At 38.0% G+C, this 23,548-nt stretch overlaps 1 protein-coding gene across 10 annotated transcripts in view; it reads left to right on the top strand.

The window, feature by feature from the left end:
* Nucleotides 1–23,548, top strand: part of LOC126970148 (serine/threonine-protein kinase MARK2) — an 81,386-nt gene that overhangs the window by 42,966 nt on the left and 14,872 nt on the right. For 9 of the 10 annotated variants that reach the window (XM_050815981.1, XM_050815927.1, XM_050815966.1 and 6 more), the window contains exons 3-20: nt 550–749; nt 1,908–2,016; nt 3,066–3,174; nt 3,555–3,674; nt 8,880–9,012; nt 9,455–9,533; nt 10,775–10,916; nt 11,572–11,680; nt 12,856–12,982; nt 13,665–13,737; nt 14,129–14,308; nt 15,921–16,071; nt 18,007–18,096; nt 18,668–18,786; nt 19,580–19,689; nt 20,131–20,231; nt 20,982–21,120; nt 22,392–22,514. In XM_050815981.1, the coding sequence (XP_050671938.1) occupies nt 550–749; nt 1,908–2,016; nt 3,066–3,174; nt 3,555–3,674; nt 8,880–9,012; nt 9,455–9,533; nt 10,775–10,916; nt 11,572–11,680; nt 12,856–12,982; nt 13,665–13,737; nt 14,129–14,308; nt 15,921–16,071; nt 18,007–18,096; nt 18,668–18,786; nt 19,580–19,689; nt 20,131–20,231; nt 20,982–21,120; nt 22,392–22,514 (2,214 nt within the window). The remainder of the gene's footprint in view (nt 1–549; nt 750–1,907; nt 2,017–3,065; nt 3,175–3,554; nt 3,675–8,879; nt 9,013–9,454; nt 9,534–10,774; nt 10,917–11,571; nt 11,681–12,855; nt 12,983–13,664; nt 13,738–14,128; nt 14,309–15,920; nt 16,072–18,006; nt 18,097–18,667; nt 18,787–19,579; nt 19,690–20,130; nt 20,232–20,981; nt 21,121–22,391; nt 22,515–23,548) is intronic. The other variant, XM_050815917.1, reaches the window with a different exon arrangement.

Genomic DNA, 23,548 nt, shown 5'->3' with positions numbered 1-23,548 from the left:
ATAAATTAATAAAATATATTTTATAATTAAAATATATACGCCAGGTCAGGCTTCTTTCTATATAATCATCAAAAGGACGATTGGCAAATCGACCGGCTGATGAACATGGCGAGAACCTTGTTTTGGTTCTCTAAAGCTCAGGTGTTTTTAGTACAGAATTATATTTTACAAATGCTATCCACATCTTCGCATTATCTGTATGCGGGTAATCGTCCTAATTGAATTTTGGATAACAACTATATAGTAACAGTACCATAGGTAGGTACTGATGGGAAGTGTTATCAACCAGGAAACACAGCTGAACAAAGTTTGTTTCACAGTTTGGAGTAATGTGGAAGACAGTACCTTGAGAACCGCGCTGTGAACGACGAAACCAGATTGCGGTGAACGACGAAACCAGATTGCGACGATTATAATTATAATTATTTGAATTCTGCGGCAACAATAAGGGCAAAAAAACCTCCAAACACTGTGCAGCGTTATTTACTATTAACATCATAAAGACGGCTTTTGTTGTAGAAATTTAAATTTAATTTCTGTTCATTCCAGGTTCGATATAGTGCGCAAGCTGGGCCAGGGCACGTACGGGAAGGTGCAGCTGGGCATCAACAAGAAGACGGGGCAGGAGGTGGCCATCAAGACCATCAAGAAGTGCAAGATAGAGACCGAGGCCGACCTGGTGCGCATCCGGCGCGAGGTGCAGATCATGTCCTCCGTCAGGCATCCCAACATTGTACATATTTATGAAGGTAAACGTCATTTTAAGTTGGCCAAATACTAACAAACGGAGATTAAATATCTATATATCTTTATATATATAATTCTTGTGTGCGTGTGTATGTCACTGAACTCCTCCTAGACGGCTGGACCGATTTTATTGAAACTTTCTGTGTGTCTTCAGGTGGATTCGAGAATGGTTTAGATTCACAATTGAACTACCTCCTGAACGGCTGGACCGATTTTGATGAGATTTTTTTGTGTTCCAGTGAATTTGAGATTGATGTGTGTCTTCGGGTGGATTCAAGAATGGTTTAGATCCCCAATTAAACTACCTCCTAAACGGCTGGACAGATTTTTCAAATTTAAGACGTGTGTACAGGACAACGTCTGTTGGGTCCACTAGTATATGTATAAAAATGAATTGCTGTTCGTTAGTCTCGCTAAAACTCGAGAACGATTTGGCAAATTTAGGTCTTGAATTATTTGTGGAAGTCCAGAGAAGGTTTAAAAGGTGAATAAATAGGAAGATGCTGCTAAATTAAATAAAAACAACAAATATGTTTTCCCTTTGATGTGTCCATACATAATTTCTATGTGAGAATTTATTGACGCACGATTTGACAGTTCTGCTGTGAAACAATTTCATTACGACAGCAGGGTCCATATTTTACGAAGTAATTTTTGATGTTATGATATATAAAAACATTATTTTATTTATTATATACAGAACAACGTCTGTCGGGTCAGCTATTCTATCTATATATATATATATATAAATGAATTGCTGTTCGTTAGTCTCGCTAAAACTCGAGAACGGCTGGACCGATTTGACTAATTTTGGTCTTGAATTATTTGTGGAAGTCGAGGGAAGGTTTAAAAGGTGAATAAATATTAAAATACTCGAAATTAAATAAAAACAACAATTTTGTTTCGCCTTTAATGTGTCCCCCGTCGTTCAGAAATCAAATTGAAAGAATAGTTTAAAGTGAATAACTAGTATTAGATAAATACGAGCTATTCATTATTAATTACTCTATGAGGTAGCAAATATATGAATAGCATGATGAATTTAAATAAATATATTAATAATAATTTCTGTTGGAGTATTGAAATCTTCATGTTTTTTTTCACGTATCTCAGTTTAGCTTAGGTAATATATTAATTTTCATCATACGTTTTATTTTCAGTATTTGAAAATAGTGAGAAGATGATATTAGTTATGGAGTATTGTTCCGGTGGAGAACTTTACGATTATCTTAGTCAGAAAAAAGTATTAGAAGAAGAGGAAGCTAGAAGGTTTGATGTTTTTTGGTTGTATTGTTGTTACTAAGTAATTAAGAAACTAACTACATTCTAACTATGATTCATAAATCATAGTTAGAATGTAGTTAGTTTCTATGATCATCCATCTTAGCGATGATCAAGAGGATGTTAATACTACGTAATAAGAGGCGGAACAGCCTAAGTAGAAATTGAAATTTAGTGCAGTAATTTGACATCAGTTTGAAATAGTAGTAATTACAGTATAATTGGCGACGAAGTATAATCCGGCTAAGCTTGAAAGCGAACAGTTGCTTATAGCGTAGTGGATTTCGGCTATCTACGTTTTACAAGATTATAGCCGTCATCTGTCAATCTATCAATGACTGCACGTTTCATACAATCGAGTGAATCGCTTTTTTCTTAGAGAGTTTCGCTAGGCTTCGTGGTACTACCATATTGAAAAGAGATACTCTGTGAACGGCTGGATCACTTGGCGTTCGGTAGAGACGTCGCTTCGTTGTGTGTCTTTTACCGCATTTATCACGGGGAGTGTTCCGAAGAGCTGTTTAACCTGATTCCTGCCGCCGAATTCCACCTTCGCACGACACGCCACAAGTAAGGATATCATCCCCACCATCTGGATGTATGGCGGTCCTCCACAGTGCGGTTTTCAACTAGCTTTCTTCCACGTACTACAAAGCTGTGGAATGAACTTCCTTGTGCGGTGTCCGGGACGATACGACATGGTACCTTCAAATAAAGCGCGTACACCTTCCTTAAAGGCCGGCAACGTTCCTGTGATTCCTCTGGTGTTGCAAGAGATTGTGGGTGGCGGTGATCACTTAACAACAGGTACCGTACGTTCGTTTGTCCTCCTATTCCATGTAGTGCCGCCGAACTTTTGGGTCTTTCAAGAATCCTCAGTGGCACTGCATTGTAATGGGCAGGGCGTATCAATTACCACCAGCTGAATGTCCGGCTTGTCTCGTTCCTTATTTTCATTAAAAAAAATAGTAATTAGTACCATTATTTGTTGTGCTTGGCGGAATATTAAATACTAGTATTATGTTAATATGTTTCAGGTTATTTCGTCAGATCGCGACCGCGGTGTATTATTGCCATATACATAAAATCTGCCATAGAGACTTAAAATTAGAGAATGTACTATTAGACGATACGGGAAGTGCCAAGGTTTGTATATATATTCGCATTAATTTTACAATAATTGTGAATAGAATATCGATGGATTTTATTTGTACGAGAATTGTTATATACTTTTGAGAATTCTATACCTACAATGAAGGTACAAACTTTTCTACCAATGAGCTTGCTTCTCAAACTTGTTTTTTTTTTTAATATTTTAATGAAAAGGGGAAGGAATCTTAACTGCGTGTATTATAACGCCACACATGCAGATTATGTAATGGAACTTATATAAATCTGTGAGATGTAAATCTGTTATTGTTGTTTTATATTTATTTAAAGAAAAACCTAATATAATTTGTCTTTCACTTAATACAATATATTTTATTGTTATAAGTAGTACCTAATTATGAATGTTTCATTGACAGATAGCTGACTTTGGTTTGTCGAATGTGTTCAAAGAGACGTCGTTGTTGTCAACGTTCTGTGGGTCCCCGCTGTATGCATCACCTGAAATCGTGAAGGGAACACCCTACATCGGTCCAGAAGTAAGTAACTCGGCACCTGCTTAGAGTGCTCCTCTGTACTAAGTAGTGCAATTTATAGTGATATTTGATTTGATATCAGACATTTTTCATAGTGTGGCTGCACTGTATTTAAGTGTCATATTTTAAAAAGGTTTCTTAAACTATTATATTTTTTCTTTGTTTTGTTTTGGAACGACGTTCGAAGTCCTTTATCGCACGGTACGGGCTTGGCGGATGGGGGCTAGGGTAAGGGCGATCTTCTTCTTCTTTTTCATACGGGCGCTTTCCGCAACTCGACGTCATATGCGCCTTTTGCGTGCGAGGGTGGAAGTGGCTACTCCAACCAGCCAAGCTCCTCCAAGAAGTCACCAAACTTCTTAACGTCTCGGGAGACTTCCCGAGAAGCGCCTGGTGACCCCAGGTGCTTCGCCCTGTAGTTTGCCACCTCACTGCATTCCAGCAGAACGTGAGCGGCTGTTTCCTCTGCCCCCAGGCAACCTCTGCATAGAGGGCTGTCCGTAACACCTATATTAAAGAGATGCCTGTTAAAATTGCCGTGACCTGTGGTCGCACATAATATTAATCTTAGTCGACACCGATTAAGGTGTAAGATTTCCCTGGTAAAACGCAAGTCGGCGCAAGGTAAAGCTGCTTTGGCTTGCCTGCACTCCTCAAGGCTATCCCAGTATTGTTGATGTAGTGCTTTTATCTTTTGATTTAAGTGGTTCCTGAACCAACTATGTGGCAGAGGCAGGAAAGGCTCTGGTCCAACCGGTTGGGTCTCAGAACCCCTACTAGCTAGTTGGTCGATGAAGGGCGATAGAAGCGAAAGTGTAAGAATTTTCCGTCACGACGCTTTCTATAATGTACACTGTAGACGGCAGTGGCGTAGCGTGCCTTGGCAAGGCCCCGTTTAAAAATTTGCTTGGGAACCCCAAACAAATTAGGAATTTAGGAAGGATAAAGATTTCTCACAAAAGAAAAAAAAATGCATAAAATTAAAAGAAATATTTATTCATCACAATTACCTGTCACTTTTTCCAAAATTTTATAAACAATTCAAAATCGCTTTCTAAAAAATTCTCGTTGTTTTTTTTTTCGGCAAGCAGCAAAAGTTTTTATTAATTTTTGCCTAATTGCTACGGCAGATACGGCGGTAGCTACGCCCCTGGTAGACGGTTACACGTAGCGTGTATGCTATTGGCTGTGCCCAGTCATAGGTGCGTGCTGATTGGTTCAAGGCAGCCAACACACTGGCCGCGTAGGCAAATTAGGCACGACATTCGCGTTAATTTTTTCATCAATATTTGGGAAGTAAAATACACATAAATCCTAGGATCTATTGTGCATGTTGCTTGCGCTAGCGCCTGCACTCAACTCCCTCTACTTAAAAATGAAATGTAGAAATCGAGCTAGAAAACGTGTGCCCTTACTGTCCGAAAGTTTAAATTATATCTTCAAGTCCTAACTTGTAAGAGGCGTAGGATACTCAGAGGGCTTAGGCAGGGCACGGCAACTGCTTTGAGTAAAGGTACTTTAAGACACTCCAGCCTGATTCTAGCAATGGTCTCGCAATCCAGTTTGAGGTCTTCAGTGGCTTCACAGCAGAATCTGCACAGGTTTGGTTCACTGAGACGAGAGCGATACGCGTCAGTTGCTTCATACTTGTATTTGTGCAGTTGTACTTATGTTTATTTTCAATAAAACACAGGCTGCGTAACCATTTGCTAATTGTTTGTAAATACTTATGTTAGTTGATAATAACTCTTATTATAAGTTAATATACATCAATAATGCATTGTGATAATTACAATGGCGCTAAATTAATGTCAAGAATTAAAGTGTGACGATATATATTTAAATTTATTACAGTGTCTTGTATTATGTATTATTTGCTGACGGTCCCCGCTTTATAGCCTTGATTGTCACTCCTTAAAAGGGGGCACAATATATCTTAGAATTTAAGTACTCGGTAATGAAATTTTTTTCATTAAACGATATAAATAACCAGACTCAGGGGCGTGCATTAATCTTTATCTTTATTATAAATCCTTCATACATTACTTAGTTCCCTTAATTCTACTTAATATTATTATACTATAATAACGATACAAGTAATGGAACATACACGACATTTTTCTGGACAAACAACACCAAATACATCAAAATAATTTTCAAATATTCACAATGCTTTTGAAAATAATCGCACCACTAATCCTGTAGGATAAGTAGTGTTTCTAATAGTTAATTAAAATATTTTATATTATTTTAGTTGTCATTAGCATTAAACTAGGCCAGGCCTGTATTTTAATACTAGTTACTTCCAGATACATTGTTTTTTACAGATAACTTCAATACATAAAAGCGTATATAAGAATTTAACTTATGGAAAAAAAAAATTAACAGTTCTACGAGAAAATAAATAACATTTGTCTATCATACATATTACTGGTTAGTACTTGAGCGGTCAGTAATAAAATTGAGGGTATACTTAAAAACATTTGGGTTGACTACAAAGACTGTTGACTTGGGCTATTTTTCATATAATAATATAGTAAGGTATTATTGATTGGGTTTATTATTAAAGGGATTAAATTTTAAAGATAAATATATAAGGGTACATGTATACATATAGATAAATAGAAATTTTAATTTATTGTAGATGTGAAATATAAGCTATTATTATGCATACTATAATTTTATAAGATAATGGTATAAAATAAACAATGAAATTTAAATTATAATTATTATTATTAAGATATTTTTTTTTTTCTGTATGTTGTGCGTATATTGGTAAGGTAAGTAAGGCTGGATAATTAATAATTTAACGTATAGCTATAAACAAATTTTCAATTTCATCATACTTTTTATTTTTTAACCAAACAGTTAGCTTTTTTTTACAGTTAAATTTGTTTTCAGAGTAGATATTAATAATTTTGTTTAATTTATTATAGAGCAAGGGACCAAGATAGCATTGAAATTTACGTATAAAGAAAGTTTTAAAAGTGTTTGTAGGACAGACTTTATCTTTACGTCGTTTTGTTACTGCTTCTGGAACAAATATAAGTTTTGAGTGCTGTGCCTTTATAGTGTCCCTAATAAACAATTGTCTTACAGACAAGACATCGCATTTAGTGTATAGTTCACAAGTAGGATACCGAAAGGGTTTGCAAATAATAACCTTTAAAAGAGCACGTTGGGCCCGTTCAAGCTTCAAAAGACATGATTTTCGAGCGCCACCCCACGATTTAATACAATAAGTTAATAAGGATTGTGCTAATGCAAAGTAAACATTTCTCAAAAGAGTGAAATCAGCAATCTGACGTAAGGTTTTAAATATGAAAATAAGTTTTCTAGTCCTTTCTGACAGTAGATCAATTTGCGGTTTCCATGATAGGGTCTCATCTATAAGAACTTCTAGGTATTTAATTATTTTCGTTTTATTAAGGTAAACACAAGAGCATCCTTTATTTTGAGTCAAGACTTTCTTACAATTATGAACTTGTACGGAAAAATTTTCGTATGAGGGAATTTGTCTTGTAGTAATGCCAAAGGTGATATATTTTGTTTTAAGAATGTTTAGAGTTAACAAATTCTGTTGAAGCCATTGAAAAGGTTTTTGAAGTCCTATTTTAACCTTGGTTTTGACATCTGCCCAAGAATCCGCATGAAAAATTAAGGCCGTATCATCGGCACACATAAATGTTTTGCAGTTAATTGGATTAAGATGACAAAGGTCGTTCACATAAATCAGAAACAAAGCAGGACCGAGCACACTGCCCTGAGGTACACCGTGAGTTACTGGATGAAAAGAGCTTACATAATCACCTATTTTTACACTTTGCTTTCTGTTTGTAAGGTAATCCTTAAAAAGTGAATGCACCTTTCCTCTTATTCCAATTGCCTCCATTTTGTCTAAAAGAAGTGGTATAGAAACGATGTCAAAGGCTTTCGCAAGGTCAAGAAAAACACCCACGCATTTTTGTTTAGCATCAAGACGGGCTGCCACAAATTCTGATAGATCCGATACTGCATCCCCTGTTGATCTTTCTGCCCTAAAGCCATACTGATGCTTAGATAAGATATTTTCTTTATCTAGAAAGGACATAAGTCTTTTACTCATAATTTTTTCAAATAATTTGGAAATAGTCGGTAAAATTGAAATAGGGCGATAGCTATTGGCACATGATTTTTCTCCTGATTTATATATGGGTAGAATTATATTAGAATTATATATATAGTTATTATTAAAAGTGGAACAAGGATGTGTCTGCTCAATTTTATTATTTTTGGTGATATATTGTCCCATCCAACAGCTGAGTCATTTTTAAGGTTCGTTATTAAGTTTTCTATTTCTTTTTCTGTTGTTTTCAACATCACCATAGAGTTTGATGGCGTCATTGGTTTTTTATTAGAACAATTTAAATCTACGGGACATTGAACGTGAGGAATTTTGTCTGCTAGGTCCTTGCCAATACCAGCAAAATAGTTATTAACTTTCTTAATTGCGTTTTCAGGCAATAGTGTCAATCCTAATTCATTTTGTTCATATGTTCTTTTTAATCTTTTTAATAAATCGTTACAGTGGTTTTTGTATCGCTTGTAAGTAATACTGAGAATTTGATTGTCAGGTTCTTTTTTAGACTTTGTATGCATTGGTTTTCTAGCAAGGTAGGTGGATCTCACTAGTCGTAGTTGAGTTTTGGAATAAGCAAAGATTACTTACCGTAGGTATTTTGTATCTAGCGTAGGGAAAAATTTTATGAGTTGGTGTTCAATAGAAGTTTGGTAATAAAATAACGGAACCATATTAACTTTAACACTAGTGTTATATTTATTTAGGTTCATAACGAGGTAGGCACTGCCTAATTGCCTATATGAAATGCAAACCACTGGCCAGATTATAGAACTAATTAGGGATTACAATTAATCAAGTCGGAGCAATACGATGAATAATATTGGATTTAATAATATCTATGAGAATTTGACACAACACAACTGTCAATAATGACAGATGACATTCTATACAATGATTTCAAGGGCTAGCTTCGGGCATAAGCCCACCATAAGGTTCTGCGTTCATATTCACTTGGACTCCAAATTCTTTAATAAAAATACAAAATATACTTTTTTTATTCCCCACTATCGGTATATTTATTAAAAAAAAAAGAAAACGTGTTGTATTCTTATACCTTAAGAACAAAATATTATTTTTCACATTTGCAGGTAGACTGCTGGTCTTTAGGAGTTCTGTTGTACACCCTGGTGTACGGGGCCATGCCCTTTGATGGATCAAACTTCAAGCGACTGGTGCGGCAGATCAGCAATGGGGACTACTACGAACCGAAGAGTCCGTCAAGTAAGAGCTTTTTACTACAAACGAATTGTGAAGTTAGGCCTTGTAGAGTTAAAAGCTTGACTCTAGATGAGATCTCATCAGATCTCTTTGTCAGTGCGAGTCATATATGGTCTCGCCTTGTCAAATTTAACTTGAAAATGTTTTGTTAAATGTAAAAAACTATGAAGCGAAGTTATTTTTTAAGTTTCCTATTGCCTACATAAAAGATAATTACAATACACACACTTAAAAGCTATATGAGGCTTACTTTCGTGACTATAGCGTAGACTGGACCATTAAAAAAGCTACTTATAAAGTCGCGAGGCACTAATACGCACGACAGTGTCGTAACTATACGCAGATTACAGACACTGACGTCCACAATCCCGGCTAAAGTTGGCGTGCGTTTCATATTTTCCCCTTTTTATCTCTTGTTGGCTATAAGTGATGTTCTCTATTTCAGGTGCGTCACCTCTTATTAGGGACATGCTGACGGTGGACCCGTTGAAACGTGCAGACATCGTGTACATCTGTGATCATCAGTAAGTGATGACTTACTATTACTATTTAAACTATATACAATTAAATTAAAACTAGATAATTACATATATATAATTACAAATCAATGTCACCAAGTGGGGCTTACTCAGTGTTTGCTGCACTAGTTATAAGAGGTTCCTAAAAAAAGGTCCACGGGCCGCCAGTGGTCCGCAGGAGTCAGAATACGGTCCGTGGACCGTGAACCCATTTCAATACGTGCACGCTGCACATTGTAAAAAAATATTTATTTCACGAGAACTGTAACAACTTCAAAAGGTGTCGACGTTATGAACACGATATCAGAATATTTTCAGTAACATAACATTAGCTGGGAGAAACTCATTGGCTTCTGTATGGATGGCGCTCTTTCACATTAGACATAGTACATATTATGTGTACTGTGGCCAGCATTAGTATTTTTGATTAAGGTTTATTTTCGGATTGATTCACTTTATTTTTATTGTACATTGTGGTCCCTTCTAACAATAAAGAAATCGATGTGGTCCGTGGCCAAGAAAAGGTTGGGAACAACTGAAGGGTCAAGACTCCCGAAATAGCAATTAAACTGTTAATATGTACGTATATATAAGTAATATACTTATAAATATAAATTTAAATATTAGTGATAGTTTTTTTTTATAAAATTGGATTAAATTGAATATTATTTTTTCAAAGATGATCCCTTGGGAATTCTTTTTGATGTTATTTAAATCGATACCAACGCTTCAGAAATCTTGCTCCGAGAGAGAAAAACCGGCGCAAAAAATTAGGCAAATTTTCTTTTTATGGTGTCGTACCCAAAAGGTAAAAATGGGAGCCTGTGTTACTAAGATTCCACTGTCCGTCCATCTGTCACCAGGCTATATGTCATGAACATAGACAGTTGAAATTTCCACAGACGATGTATTTCTGTTGCCGCAATGACCAACACTAAAATACGACAAACATGATTTTTTTGCTCGATTTTGATAACGGCAACAGAAAGACGCTTGAAATATTCACAGAATATTAAGTTATATATTCACGTTAAAAATAAATATTTGAAATTAAAGAAATATTGAAGTGCAGCAGCTCCCAAACAACATACATAATTTATATGCCGTTTTTATAGATCATGAATGGTAAGGAATCCATTGTGCGTTAGTGTGACTCGCACTTGGCCGGCTTTTCTTGCACTCTTTTAACCTCCTATTTGCTAAATGATCTTATGAGATAAAGGGGGACTTTTATTTTTAAATTACAGATGGGTGAACCTGGGTTGCGAGGCGTCGTGTCTGGAGGTGGCGGAGGCCCTCGCGGCGGAGACCCCGGTGCGGCTGGACCTGCTTCTGTCACTGGCACCTCCCGCCAGCACCCACACCAATAGTGTCGTGGTCCCGTCACAAGTGAGTGACACTGACACTAGTAGCTGCAGCAGTCAATGTTATTAATTATTGTTAATCATCATCATCATTTCAACCGGAAGACCTCCTCTGCTTAATGAGGCCTCCCCCAAAGATTGCCATGACGATCGCTCCTGCTCTGCCCTCATCCAACCTATTCCAGCGACCATGACCAGATCGTCGGTCCATCTTGTGCGGGGCCTACCAACACTACGTCTACTAGTCCAGCCGTTTGGGAAGTAATATTTAAAAATAAACTTCTTGGTAACAGTTTAACAGCGTGTAAATTTTTTATTTGAAAAACATTTAATGTACGTTTCATCATCATCACATCAGCCGGAAGAGGCCCACTGCTAGCAAAGGCCTCCCCCAAAGATCTCCACGACGATCGGTCTTGCGCTCCCCTCATCCAACCTATTCCGGCGATCTTGACCAGAACACTGCGTCTTCTGGTACGTGGTCGCCATTCGAGGACTTTGCTGCCCCAACGGCCATCTGTCCATCGAGCTATGTGCCCTGCCCACTGACACTTCAGTTTCTCAATCACTGGGCTATGTCGGTGATTTTGGTTCTACGGATCTCCTCATTTCTGACTCGATCTCGGGTTGTACGTTTATTTATTTTTAAATATTAAAGTTAAAGATTGTTTATTTGTCAGGGGGGTGAGCTGGGTGCCGATGAGAGCTGCACGGACCTCACGAGCTCCACCTCCATGGCGGTGGAGCCCAGCAACTCCGCCGAGAAGAGGATCTTGGACCTAGTGGCCGGTATGATTTTTTTTAAGAAAACGAGCATACATGTCACCCACCTGAATATCTTCGCAATCACCGCACCCTCTCGCTACAAAAAAATCACGTAACTTTTGTTGAAGGTACTACTAAGGTAGTCCTGAAACATATTCATTTTATAGTTTACCCGGGGCGTAAGCGGCGACTAAGGTCTTTTAGAAGTGGGAAAATCACGCTGTCGTCTTATGATGTCAGCACGTATGGGCCAGTCTCGTCCAGGTTGATTACCACACTTGCAGAATACCGACAGAAGAAAAATACTACAATAATATACCGCTATGTTTAGCATAGGTTAGTCTCGAGGACCGGAGCCACCTCCAACATACAATGCTGTGCCACGGGCCATGCATTTCTCTCTCGGGCAATCGTTGACCAGTATCGGGAGAAACTTGTGTCTTCTATTGAGTCCTCTCTTGAGAGGGTCGCGGAATGGGGTAAAATGATGAACCTTGTCCAATTTAACCCCTAGAAGACTCAAGTTTGCGCGTTTGCCACTATAAACACCATTTGTCGTATCGCGGCTCTTCGACAACACTTCCTTTAAAGCCTCGCCTCGAACCGGAATACTGGGCCAAAATCTCGAGCGATTGCCAATTTCGCGTTATCTGGAGGGCAAAGCCAAATTGTCTTCGGAGAAGCTGGGCGTCATATTTAGAACACGGCAATACTTCAAGCTGGCCCACATTCTAGCGCTCTACAAAGCGCAGGTCCGGTCACGAAAGAACTATTGCTGTCAACTCTGATCTGGGCCACCCTGGGGTGCGGTCAAATCTATTGAGCTGATATGGTATCAGCTCAATCCATTTGACCGCGTGCAACGCAGAGCTGGTCGAATAGTCAGGGACCCAGTGATCTGAGAACGGCTGGATCACTTGGCGTTACGCAGAGACATCGCTCCATTGTGTGTCTTCTACCGCTTTTATCACGGTAGTGTTCCGACGAGCTGACTCTCTTGATTTCTGCCGCCGAATTCCACGTTCGCACGACACGCCAAAACAGACACAACAAAAACTTTAAAATACGGATTGTTAAAATGACGATTGCCTGCTGATGTCACGCAGTCAATACCCATATTCTTAAATGCATTTCACTCTGCTCATATATCTGTGGTCACAACTAGTGCCGAGCCTGTAGCGGTATGCGTGTGGTTGTAGAAGGCGGTGAGGATGCCATCAAGCCATCCCCCACGCGCACCATCGTGTCGGCCGGAGACAACAAGCGGAAGCTGGAGCTTGCTATGTCAGCCAGCGGGCTGCAGCGGAAGAAGGAGCGAGTGGCCAGGTACCTCTAATGTATCACTTATTTGTACTTTTCCGTGTCTGACGGCTAATCAACAGGAACTCTTATTATAAAGACTCCGGCGTCCTCTCTCTCTCTCTGGCTCTCTCATAAACTGCAATAGTTCGTTGTAATTTTGGATACACTATCTACACAGTACTGTTGCCACTATAAAAAAAAAATGATGTTGCAAAATAGTTGCCATGCAGATTAAAAAAGTTTTTACCATCGCGTGCACCGCGGAATGCATCCAAAAAATATATTTATATTTATTTTACGGTCGTAGAAAAAGTATTGTATGCCATTGCACGTAAATGCTACCAGGTGAAATAGCATTCATGTTACAATAGCACCGTTTACTTGACCGTAGCATCAATAACTACATATATATATATTTTTGTTTTACATCTTTATTTCCTTCCTAAATTTTACAAATTATTCTTATAGGGTAAAAACATACCTGTTGAACAAAACACGAAACCTAGAGAAGTTAATGTATTATAAATATTTTTTTTTTAATCGTATAAATTAAACGTAAAACTCATTCAAAACTACACTACAATTTTATTGATGAGAATCTTATTTAATAGTTGAGAATATTTTTTTTATGTCTTGCAAAACTGTTAGGTTTCGGTTGCTCTTCTGTGTTATTAATCTTAAGTTAAGTGTAACTTATTATTGACAGTGTTGCGAGTGTTGCCAGTGTGCTCCCTGAAGAGACCGCGCCCGCGGATGACGACGAAGAATACGACCAAGAGGTATGATCATATACCTACTAATATTATAGAAGTTAATGTAAGTTTGTTTGATACGCTTTTACGCCGGGGGTACTGAACCGATTCTGATGATATTTAGTACAGCGATAGACAAGAGCTTGGGAAAGGACATAGGCTACACTTTATCCCGGAAAAATCTATGATTTCCGCGGGATTTGTAAAAAACTGAAATTCACGTCGATGACCTATAACTATGCCAATAGTAGGTTTAGTATTAGTTATGGTTTAGTTTAGGATTCATATAATATGTTGGGAATGGGAGCGAAAACGGAACCGGAACTGGAATATGATATATAATATATATAGGCTTAGTTTGGGGCAAGATAATTTTTCTAAAAGTGTCTCAATATTATTATTATTATTAAATTCATAGAAGGAGCAACCAACTCTGAAGTCTTCGGCCACCATCACGATAGCTCCGGCCCCGGTCGAGCTCACCAAGAACCTGACCGTGGACATCAAGGACGTGCGGCGCGCTGACGAGACACCTGAGGCCCGCAGGCAGCCCGCCTCCCACCACACTGGTGTGGACACCAAGCAGGAGGCTCCCAAGGTATGGGGTGTAAGGGTTTGTTGACTGCGGACAGCTATAATAGATATTTTTTTATGAAAATAAGGGACGAGACGAGCAGGACGTTAGGCTGACCATTACAATGCATTGCCGCTCAGGATTGTTGAAAAAAACCAAAAATTCTAAGCGACACTACAACTGCGCTACAGAGCGACCATGAGCTTTCTCATCAGGCCCATAGCGATCACGTCTGCATACCATAAGTCATCACTGGCAACACACTTTTGTTTATAAATGATGGTAATTCGTTACTATATTTCGCGTTTCTTTCATTAAAATGGCATGCATTTGTGTATGGGCCCAGTGGCGCGTGATCAAAATGTGTTTTTACATCTTTCTTGTCTTTATCTTTAGTGCTAAAAGTGACGCAAAAGTATTGAACAAAAGTGCTTTCAAGGTGGTTCAATCGTTTAGCCTATTTAAACTCACAGCTACTCAAATTCTTTAAAGATTTACTAACTGACCCAGCGAACGTTGTATTGCCGATATTAAAATCGCGATAGTAACTGTTGATCGTAGATGGGTAAAAATTTGAAGTTGTATATATTTTTTAATGCTGACTTTTTATCAAAAAAAATTAAAAAAAATGTCAAAAAAATAAAAAATAGATCGTGTGGACCACCCTTAACATTTAGGGGGATGAAAAATAGATGTTGTCCGATTCTCAGACCTACCCAATATGCACTCAAAATTTCATGAGAATCGGTCAAGCCGTTTCGGAGGAGTTCAATGTTTAACACCATTTTATATATTAAATTATGATAAAAATAATTAGGGATACTGTTACGGATAAATGGACAGTGCGTTACGTTGTATGGTGTATTTTGGGCATATGTGTGGAAAAATATATTTAGAATAAGTAACTGATATATTTATTTTACGTTATACATGTATAGATATCATTATTATCCCAACGTGGACATACAATAGAAAAATAAAAACAAACTAGTGACCTGCCAGAAAGCGATGGAAAGGAGTATGTTGAAAATTAGAAAAATTCAAAAGATTAGAAGTGACAGCATTAGGAAAAGCACAAATTTGATAGATGCTCTTGAGTACGCTTTAACACAAAAGTGGCGCTGGGCAGGTCTTGTGATAAGATTCATGGAAAAAAGATTGACAGTAGAAACGACAATTTGAGAAGGACCAAAATCTTTCTGGCAAAAGAAAAAGAGGCTGCCCAAAAAAACAGATGGGAAGATGATATAATAAAAATGGCAGGAAAAGAATGGAGAGGAAAAGCACAGAAGAGGGATACATGGAGTAAGCTGGAGGAGGCCTATACCCAGAGTGGGATTCCAATAACATAACTTTTATATTATTCGCGTAGTCTTTTTTTTTATGGAATAGGAGGACAAACGAGCGTACGGGTCACCTGGTGTTAAGTGAACACCGCCGCCCACATTCTCTTGCAACACCAGAGGAATCACAAGAGCGTTGCCGGCCTTTAAGGAAGGTGTATGCGCTTTTTTTGAAGGTACCCATGTCGTATCGTCCCGGAAACACCGCACAAGGAAGCTCATAAGTCTTAAGATTATATTATGTATTTGAAGGTTGTTGGAATTAATTAAAGGCTATATTATAATTATCCCAGACGGATGACTCGAAGACGTCCAGCCTGGTGTCGTCGGCGGCTGACAAGTTGACCTCTCTGTCGCTCGCGCAACAGCCGGCAGCGCCCCATCCCGCTCACACGCCGGCACCCGCACCAACGCCCAACAAACCTAAAAAACTGTCCATACCAGGTATGTTATTACTTACATCATAAACTCAATTTTATAGCTCTACTAACAACTCTATTGTTGTATTTTTTTTTATGAAAATAAGTGACGAGACGAGCAGGACGTTCAGCTGATGGTAATTGATACGCCCTGCCCATAACAAAGCAGTGCCACTCAGAATTCACAAAACCCCGAAAATTCTGAACGGCTCTACAATTGCGCTCGTCACCTTGACATATAAGATGTTGTCTCATTTGCCCAGTAATTTCACTAGCTGCGGCGCCCTAAACAGTAATAGTAGTACACATTACTGCTTCACGGCAGAAATAAGTGCCGCTGTGCCATACCCATAATCTAGCCGGCTTCCTGTGCAAGGAGCCTCCCACTGGTAAAACACGGCCTTTTGCCCGTTTGCCCCCCTCTTTTAAGAAAAAAGCAATAACTTGAGTATTTTATGATTAATTAACTTACCTATTCAAGTAAGTCGAAACGTCTGAGTATTTGTGTTGCATCATTTTGTATTCAAAATAATTTGTAAAATGACTAAGTTGTAGATATTGATTTAAAAGAGTGGCAGTGGGTTGCCACTTTTTATTTTTTTTAACGTTCTGATTGGGTGATTAATGATGACCTAAAGTTGAATCGTCCATTCATTCGTTTATTTACCATGTATTAAAAAAGTAAACCCGATAGATTAACATGCTAAAAACTCCCCGATTAATCTTAAGTTGACAGCTATTTGCAATTTTAGTACTGTGCTACCTATCCGACATTAACGTAACTGTTCGTCGGAGTGATTATGTCGCCCAAGTTTCATTGCAATTGGGCTAATGTTTAACGAGTTTTAGTTGAAAATACATACACACATACAATCTCTTTTTTTAATATAGATATAATAAGATCTATAAAACTTAATATTGGCTGCTTATATGTACATTTTTGTTCTTCAATTGGCAAAATGACAAATATTTTTCTATAATTTAATTTTCTTGTAAATGATATTACAAACTCAACTATAATTTGTAGGGTATGTTTTTTTATTTTTTTTTTATTCCTTGTACAGTTTGATATCTTTAATAAGTTAGCTTAGAGCTAAGAGCTCCTTCGTGGATCTTGGTATTCAATTTTACAATAATATACCACACAGTATACTAAGACTCACTGAGTACCAATTGAAAAAATATATTAATGCTTCTTTGACAAAGAAGGCAAAAGCAAAAAGATTATGGTATGCCAAGAATGACAAAAGAGATCTGACCAAAGAGTATTTAATTTACCCAGAACGCCGTTTTTTCCAAATTCAAAAAACGCTCCTGCAAAAGATTTGATTTTCTTTGTCCGAAAATTCGATACTTCGCGTGTTCTTTTTCATATTATATAATCATATAGAGGATAATGATGCATGGTTATTGTCTGCGCAGGCCACCTAAAATTGTATAATAATATTATAATAAATAGTTGTTATATAACAATAATTGACAGCATTGCCCATATATTGTTAGTATTAACTTATTCTAGGATTAGTAATATTACAAGGATTTATTTTTAGTTATATGATATACTAAATAGTTGTTAAGTTGTTATATGATTTAAAAGATGGGCTAGGTATTTCTTATCAGTTCTTCTCCTTATGTCATAGCCCCTTTATGAACTGATGTAGCTTCATGACATTTACCAAATGTTGTTGCAATATCTTGTGCTTGCCACTCCCTATGGTACGAGTAAATAAATATATTCACAAATAAAATTTGAAAACAAAATTTTACGAACGATGCGAGACTCGAACCCACGACCTCTCGCGTTCCGTGCGAGTGCTCTCCCAACTGAGCTCACCGTTCGAGTGACGTATCGTCATAAAATCTTGTATGTTTTGTTCAACTCTCAGGTTGTGGCTTCAAAAAAATATTTCTATTTCTAGTGTTCAGTCGGGTAATATGTAGTTTAATGTGTTTATGGCAGGCGGTCACGTGGGCAGCTTCAAGGAGCAGTTCGAGAGGAGAGCCTCGCTGACTGCGGCGCCCGAGGTCAAGCGCAATCTGTCTAAACCGGGTATGCTTTCTACAACATGAACACTATCAAACGCCAAATGATTATTACTAGAATATTCTCTTTTTATTTAAATTCTTTTAGTGGCTAAAATATAAAGCTTATGTGGTGCCATAGTAAAGGGAGGTTGAAATCTAAAACGTATGTGTTTTACATATTTGGAATATTTACAAATATATGATAAAATTGCATCCCGCTGTTAGCTCTGAAATATTTGAAATTAGAATCCTATTTGCATTTGGAGTGAATATCTTTCAAATGCCTCCCCCTTCACTTGTGTGGTCAAATCATTTTATCAAAGAGAAATAAATCTATAACAGGATAACGAATGACAATAATGTAATTAATAGATTCCACGTTCAGCCTGTTTCTTGTAATGCGCAATTTTTTATTGTTTTCATTTCGTTTTACCAACGAAAAAAGAGCAGCAAACTTGTAGGAGGAACAGCAGAATTACAGGAGCGATGCGGTCTTCATTATAATTATTAAAGCGCTTCATTAGAACTGCACACAGAATGATTATCTTAGTTGAGAAAATTAATTTTACGATATAATATTCTCGTATTATTTTCAGTGGTATCCAAGATAGCGAAACCCAAAGCACAGAGTGAAGATCGCGAGTTGACCACCAAGCCCACCGACAACGGCACCGTGAGGCTGCAGCAGATCGGCATCGAACCCCCACTCTCTCCCGTGAGTTACACATTACTTAATTAGCTGTCTTGAATCGAAAGAGATATAGCTAGGTATAGGTTATGACAGGCTACTTACTATCCGTAATTCGATGCCTGTTTTGCTTGGTCAGGTGGGCGGCTAATCCTGCCATCCTACCTTCTCAACGTAGTTTATGAAACCTCTGATGTCACTCATGATCTCGGAGAGAGTACTCAGTGACTCCAGTTGTTTGGCCCCCTATGTGGCCAGACCCCTACACTCCAGAATGATGTGTGTGACCATCTCTTCTATCTCCATTCAAGCCCTGCACAGGGGGGACTGTCGGTGACACCTACATTAAACAGATGCTTGTTAAAGGGACCATGATCATGAGTTATTTTACGTAACCTCAGGTGTGGGCGTTTACTAGCCTGCGAGAGAGCCTGCAGTCTATTTGGGGTAGGTGTAAAGATATACCTATATACTAATATACAATTAATAGTTACCAAAGTATATCATATCGTTATCGTATTTTTTTTATGACATTAAGGGACGAGACGAGCAGGATGTTCAGCTGGTGGTATTTAATACGGCCTGCCCATTACAATGCAGTACCGCTCAGGATTCTTGAAAAACCCAAAAGTTCTGAGCGGCACTACAGTTGCGCTCGTCGCCTTGAGACATAATATGTAAAGTCTCATTTGTATTAGCATTTTTTTTTTAATTTATAAGAGTAACCACGCTACCGCTTGATATCCTACAAACCGGTCACATTTTAGTTTGTGTTCTCGTAAAAAATAAAAAACTTAACGTGTTTTTTCATTTTTTTTAGAGTGAATCGGAAGAGAGTGAATTGAACCGCGGTGGAGTGAAGAAGACGGAGAGTGAACCGACACACGCGACCGCTGTAGACCCCTCGGTGCTGCTGCAAGACGCTAGGAGGTGCGTTTATAATACTATGTTGCCTCATATCATCCCAAAACTTTTTTTAATTAGTGTGATTTGCACTTTAGCTCGGCTTTATTTGGCACCATAAACTTAAATTTCATCGTGCGTTCCGGATTTGTAGCGATGTTTCACATTGCGGTTCACGCACACGCTCTGTGGTACGACATTTGTAAATAAAAGTGTGTATATCCACCCAAATCCATAAGAGGAATCCACAGGCAACGACCCTGTGAGTCGTCTTGTGTTACAAAAGAGTAGAAGGTGGTGGTGATTGCTTACCATCTGGTGGTCTGTACGATCATTGGCCCACTTATTTAAAAAAAATGAACCACCTTGAAACGCTAGAGTAATTAATTAAAATATCAATAGCTATATATGATTTTAAGCTACAAATGCTATCTATTTAATTAATTAAGGTTGAGTATCGTTTGTCAGGAGTCTTCAAAATTCTATGGCAAAGTTGGTGGAGGAGCGCGCCGGGGAAGAGAACCGCCGCCGCACGGCCAGAGACATTATATCTACAGCTATACGTACTGGTATTTATTGATGCTTGCCACTCTATGATTTATGATTGCTTTTATCATAGCCGTGATGCTTCTTTACCATTCAATCTACTGATATCAGAATATGTTTATAAATTAAAATAACTCAATGTAAATTACATGCATCAATGCATTATGTTGTATTCGTTATTACTCTTCCACATCAATAACCAGTGGCAGGCAGCTTTGCACAGGATGTCGGCTAGATTATGGGTACCACAACGGCGCCTGTTTCTGCCGTGAAGCAGTAAGGTGTAAGCATTACTGTGTTTCGGTCTGAAGGGCGCTGTAGCTAGTGAAATTACTGGGCAAATGAGACTTACCATATTATATCTTAAGGAGACGAGCGCAATTGTAGTGCCGCTCAGAATTATTGGGTTTTCAAGAATCCTGGGCGGCACTGCATTGTAATGAGCACGGCGTAAATATTACCATCAGTTGAACGTCCTGATCGTCTCGTCCTTTATTGTCATAAAAAAAATGACGGGTATAATGAAATAAAAATGTAATTTAGTTTCAATGCTAGAACTAAATATACATAATTTAATAATTTCTTTCAAGCCTTGTTATTTTTTCATTGCAGTATTAATTAACTGTAATGTTATAATTTATTTATAATAAAGCTACTTCATATTCTGTTAATTATCACATAATATGTTTGTTGTCACTATTATTTGCGGCTCAGTGGATTAGAAACGAAATGAACATTAGTATTTTTTTTAACAAATTATTAAAAATATGTAGGCAAGCCTCCCGTCCCGTACGGTCGCTCGTCGTCTGCGGGCGTGACCGCTGTGACGTCACCGCCTGCGTCCCCGTCGGCCGCGCCCAGTAAGGTGTACCGCACTGAGGCGCATCACCGCGTCGAAGACCATCGCAACAGGTAACGTTACTATTGGATTTTCATTTATTACATGTGCTTATTAGTTATTTACTTTTTAAAGACCGTGTAGTATGGAAGAAATGGAAGACGCCTTCACCCTAAAAAGGACCCATACTACTTATTAAAACATTAATTATTACTTAAATAAAAAAATAAAGCCTCAACCTGAGAATAGAAACAAAGCATACAAGGTTTTATGACGATACGACTCGAACGGTTATAGCTCAGTTGGCAGAGCACTGGCATGGAACACCAGAGGTCGTGGGTTCGAATCCCGCATCATTCATAATATTTTGTTTTCAAATTTTATTTGTGTATTAATTCTAGAAGTGAGGGTTATCACTTTAAAAACATAATAAATTGTTTACACTAATTGTTAAGAAATAAACAAAAACTTACTAACAAAAAACTTTTCTCTAATATAAGCTTAAGTTAAGGTTACTAACAATAATAATTAGTTTTTTAATTTTTTAATTTAGTTTAACCATCTAATTTAGTGTGGTATAAAAGGCTTTCTTGTTTTATTTATTAGTTATTTAATTCCAAGGAATTAAGTGACTGAATAAGCAAATGATCCTCATGATATGAAGCTGCATCATGTACCCATAACAGAGTCAAAAATGCGTAGCATACTGCGATATGATAACGATCACGTCAGTGTGCGCCCAGCACCCTGAGACTCATCTGCTTATGATTTTGTCGGTAGATCTGTTTTGCGGCACAAACTATGTCTGATGGTTGTAGTTCTCCGTGTACTAAACTGAACACTCACTGACCTCTATTATATACCACAGGACTGGTGTCTGTCAAAGTGCTCTTGTGCCTGTTTGATATTCGCTATTTTGGCGCTGTTGGCCATGTAGTGAGAGTCTGCGGTACTAAAACTAGCGATGACAACCTTAGCAAACATCGATAGATGATGGCAAACTATTTAAAAAAAATTGTGTACGTACGTTACCTTAATTATTGAAGTATAAATAGCACGGAAAACGATCGAAATAAATTCAAAATGCAAAAATACTTAAGAGTATTGTACGATCCTTCGCAGCCATTTGTATTATACGTCAAAATTAGTTCTCTGGACGCTCACGAGTGGCGCTTCAAATAGACACAAAAAATTTGATGACAATCATATGGAACAGCCTGTACAGTGGTATTTATTATGCAGATCAGTGTGAACACTGCACGTACAGTTAGTTTTAGTGCTACTAAAGTTAGTTTCGTCTCATTTCAGTGTTATTTTCATTAAACTTATATTATGATTGTACCAGGGGCGTGTCAGTGGAACGTATAATACCGATCAGCGTGACGTCAGAGGAGCCCGCAGGCCCGGCACCTCCTGTCGCGGCCCCGCTACCGAGGCCCTCCCCGCGTCCCGCACACCCGCCGCTCAGGTCCGTGCACAGTACTCACACTAAAATCAGCCTACCCACATTCGATTTGCATATGTTCCAAATTGAGCACACGTTTCTTTTTCTAAAATTTAGGCGATCACTGAAATATATTTTTTAATGAAAATAAGGGACGAGACGAGCAGGAAGTTCAGATGATAGTAATTGATACGACCTACCCATTACAATGCAGTTCCGCTCAGGAATCTTGAAAAACCCAAAAATTCTGAGCGGCAGTACAATTGCGCTCGTCACCTTGAGACACAAGATGTTAAGTCTCATTTGCCCAGTAATTACACTAGCTACGCCGCCCTTCAGGCCGAAACACAGTAATGTTTACACATAACTGCTTAACGGCAAAAATAGGCGCCGTTGTGGTACCGATAATCTAGCCGGCTTCCTGTGCAAAGGAACCTCCCACTGGTAAAAATGTATTTATCAAAAAGTAGTACTGATACGAAATTCCTATTAATTTTTCTACTACCAACTATTGGATGGTGCTAAAGATGTATTTCGTAACAGCAGTAAAAACTAAACAACAATCGTTATCTCGCCTCTATACTTACATTCGCTAACACGCACACAGCCAGCCTTAAATCAGTAAATTGTAAGAAATACTAGATTATAATATGTAATATAGAAAGAAGAAATAAAGTATAAATTAAGAATTTAATGAAAACATCACGTAATTAATAATTGTTGCAACAATTTTTGAATTGTAAGTAAAGAAGTTCTTTAGAATCGTTGTTTCTTGAATCTCGATGAAACGAAAAATCGAGACGATTTACGAACGCCGTTCCCAGCTATATCCGAGGTTTTCTAGGGTGCAGAGATCGAATTCGGGATAATTTTTGGAATCGAAGATGGCCCCCGTGCAAAATTATGATTTCAACAACATGGATATCGTATCCCAGGTTCTCGAGAACGAATTTGGGAATTTGAAATCCAAGATGGCTGCCGTGCAAAATTATCAGTATCAGTAATCAGATTATTATTCTAAGGTAACAGTATTCATGGCCAGATTGAGTATTATTTCC

This window comes from Leptidea sinapis, chromosome 1, assembly GCF_905404315.1.
Source record: "Leptidea sinapis chromosome 1, ilLepSina1.1, whole genome shotgun sequence".
Lineage (NCBI taxonomy): Eukaryota > Metazoa > Arthropoda > Insecta > Lepidoptera > Pieridae > Leptidea > Leptidea sinapis.
The sequence above is the reverse complement of the archived record's forward strand: the minus strand, read 5'-3'. Positions and strand labels throughout refer to the sequence as shown.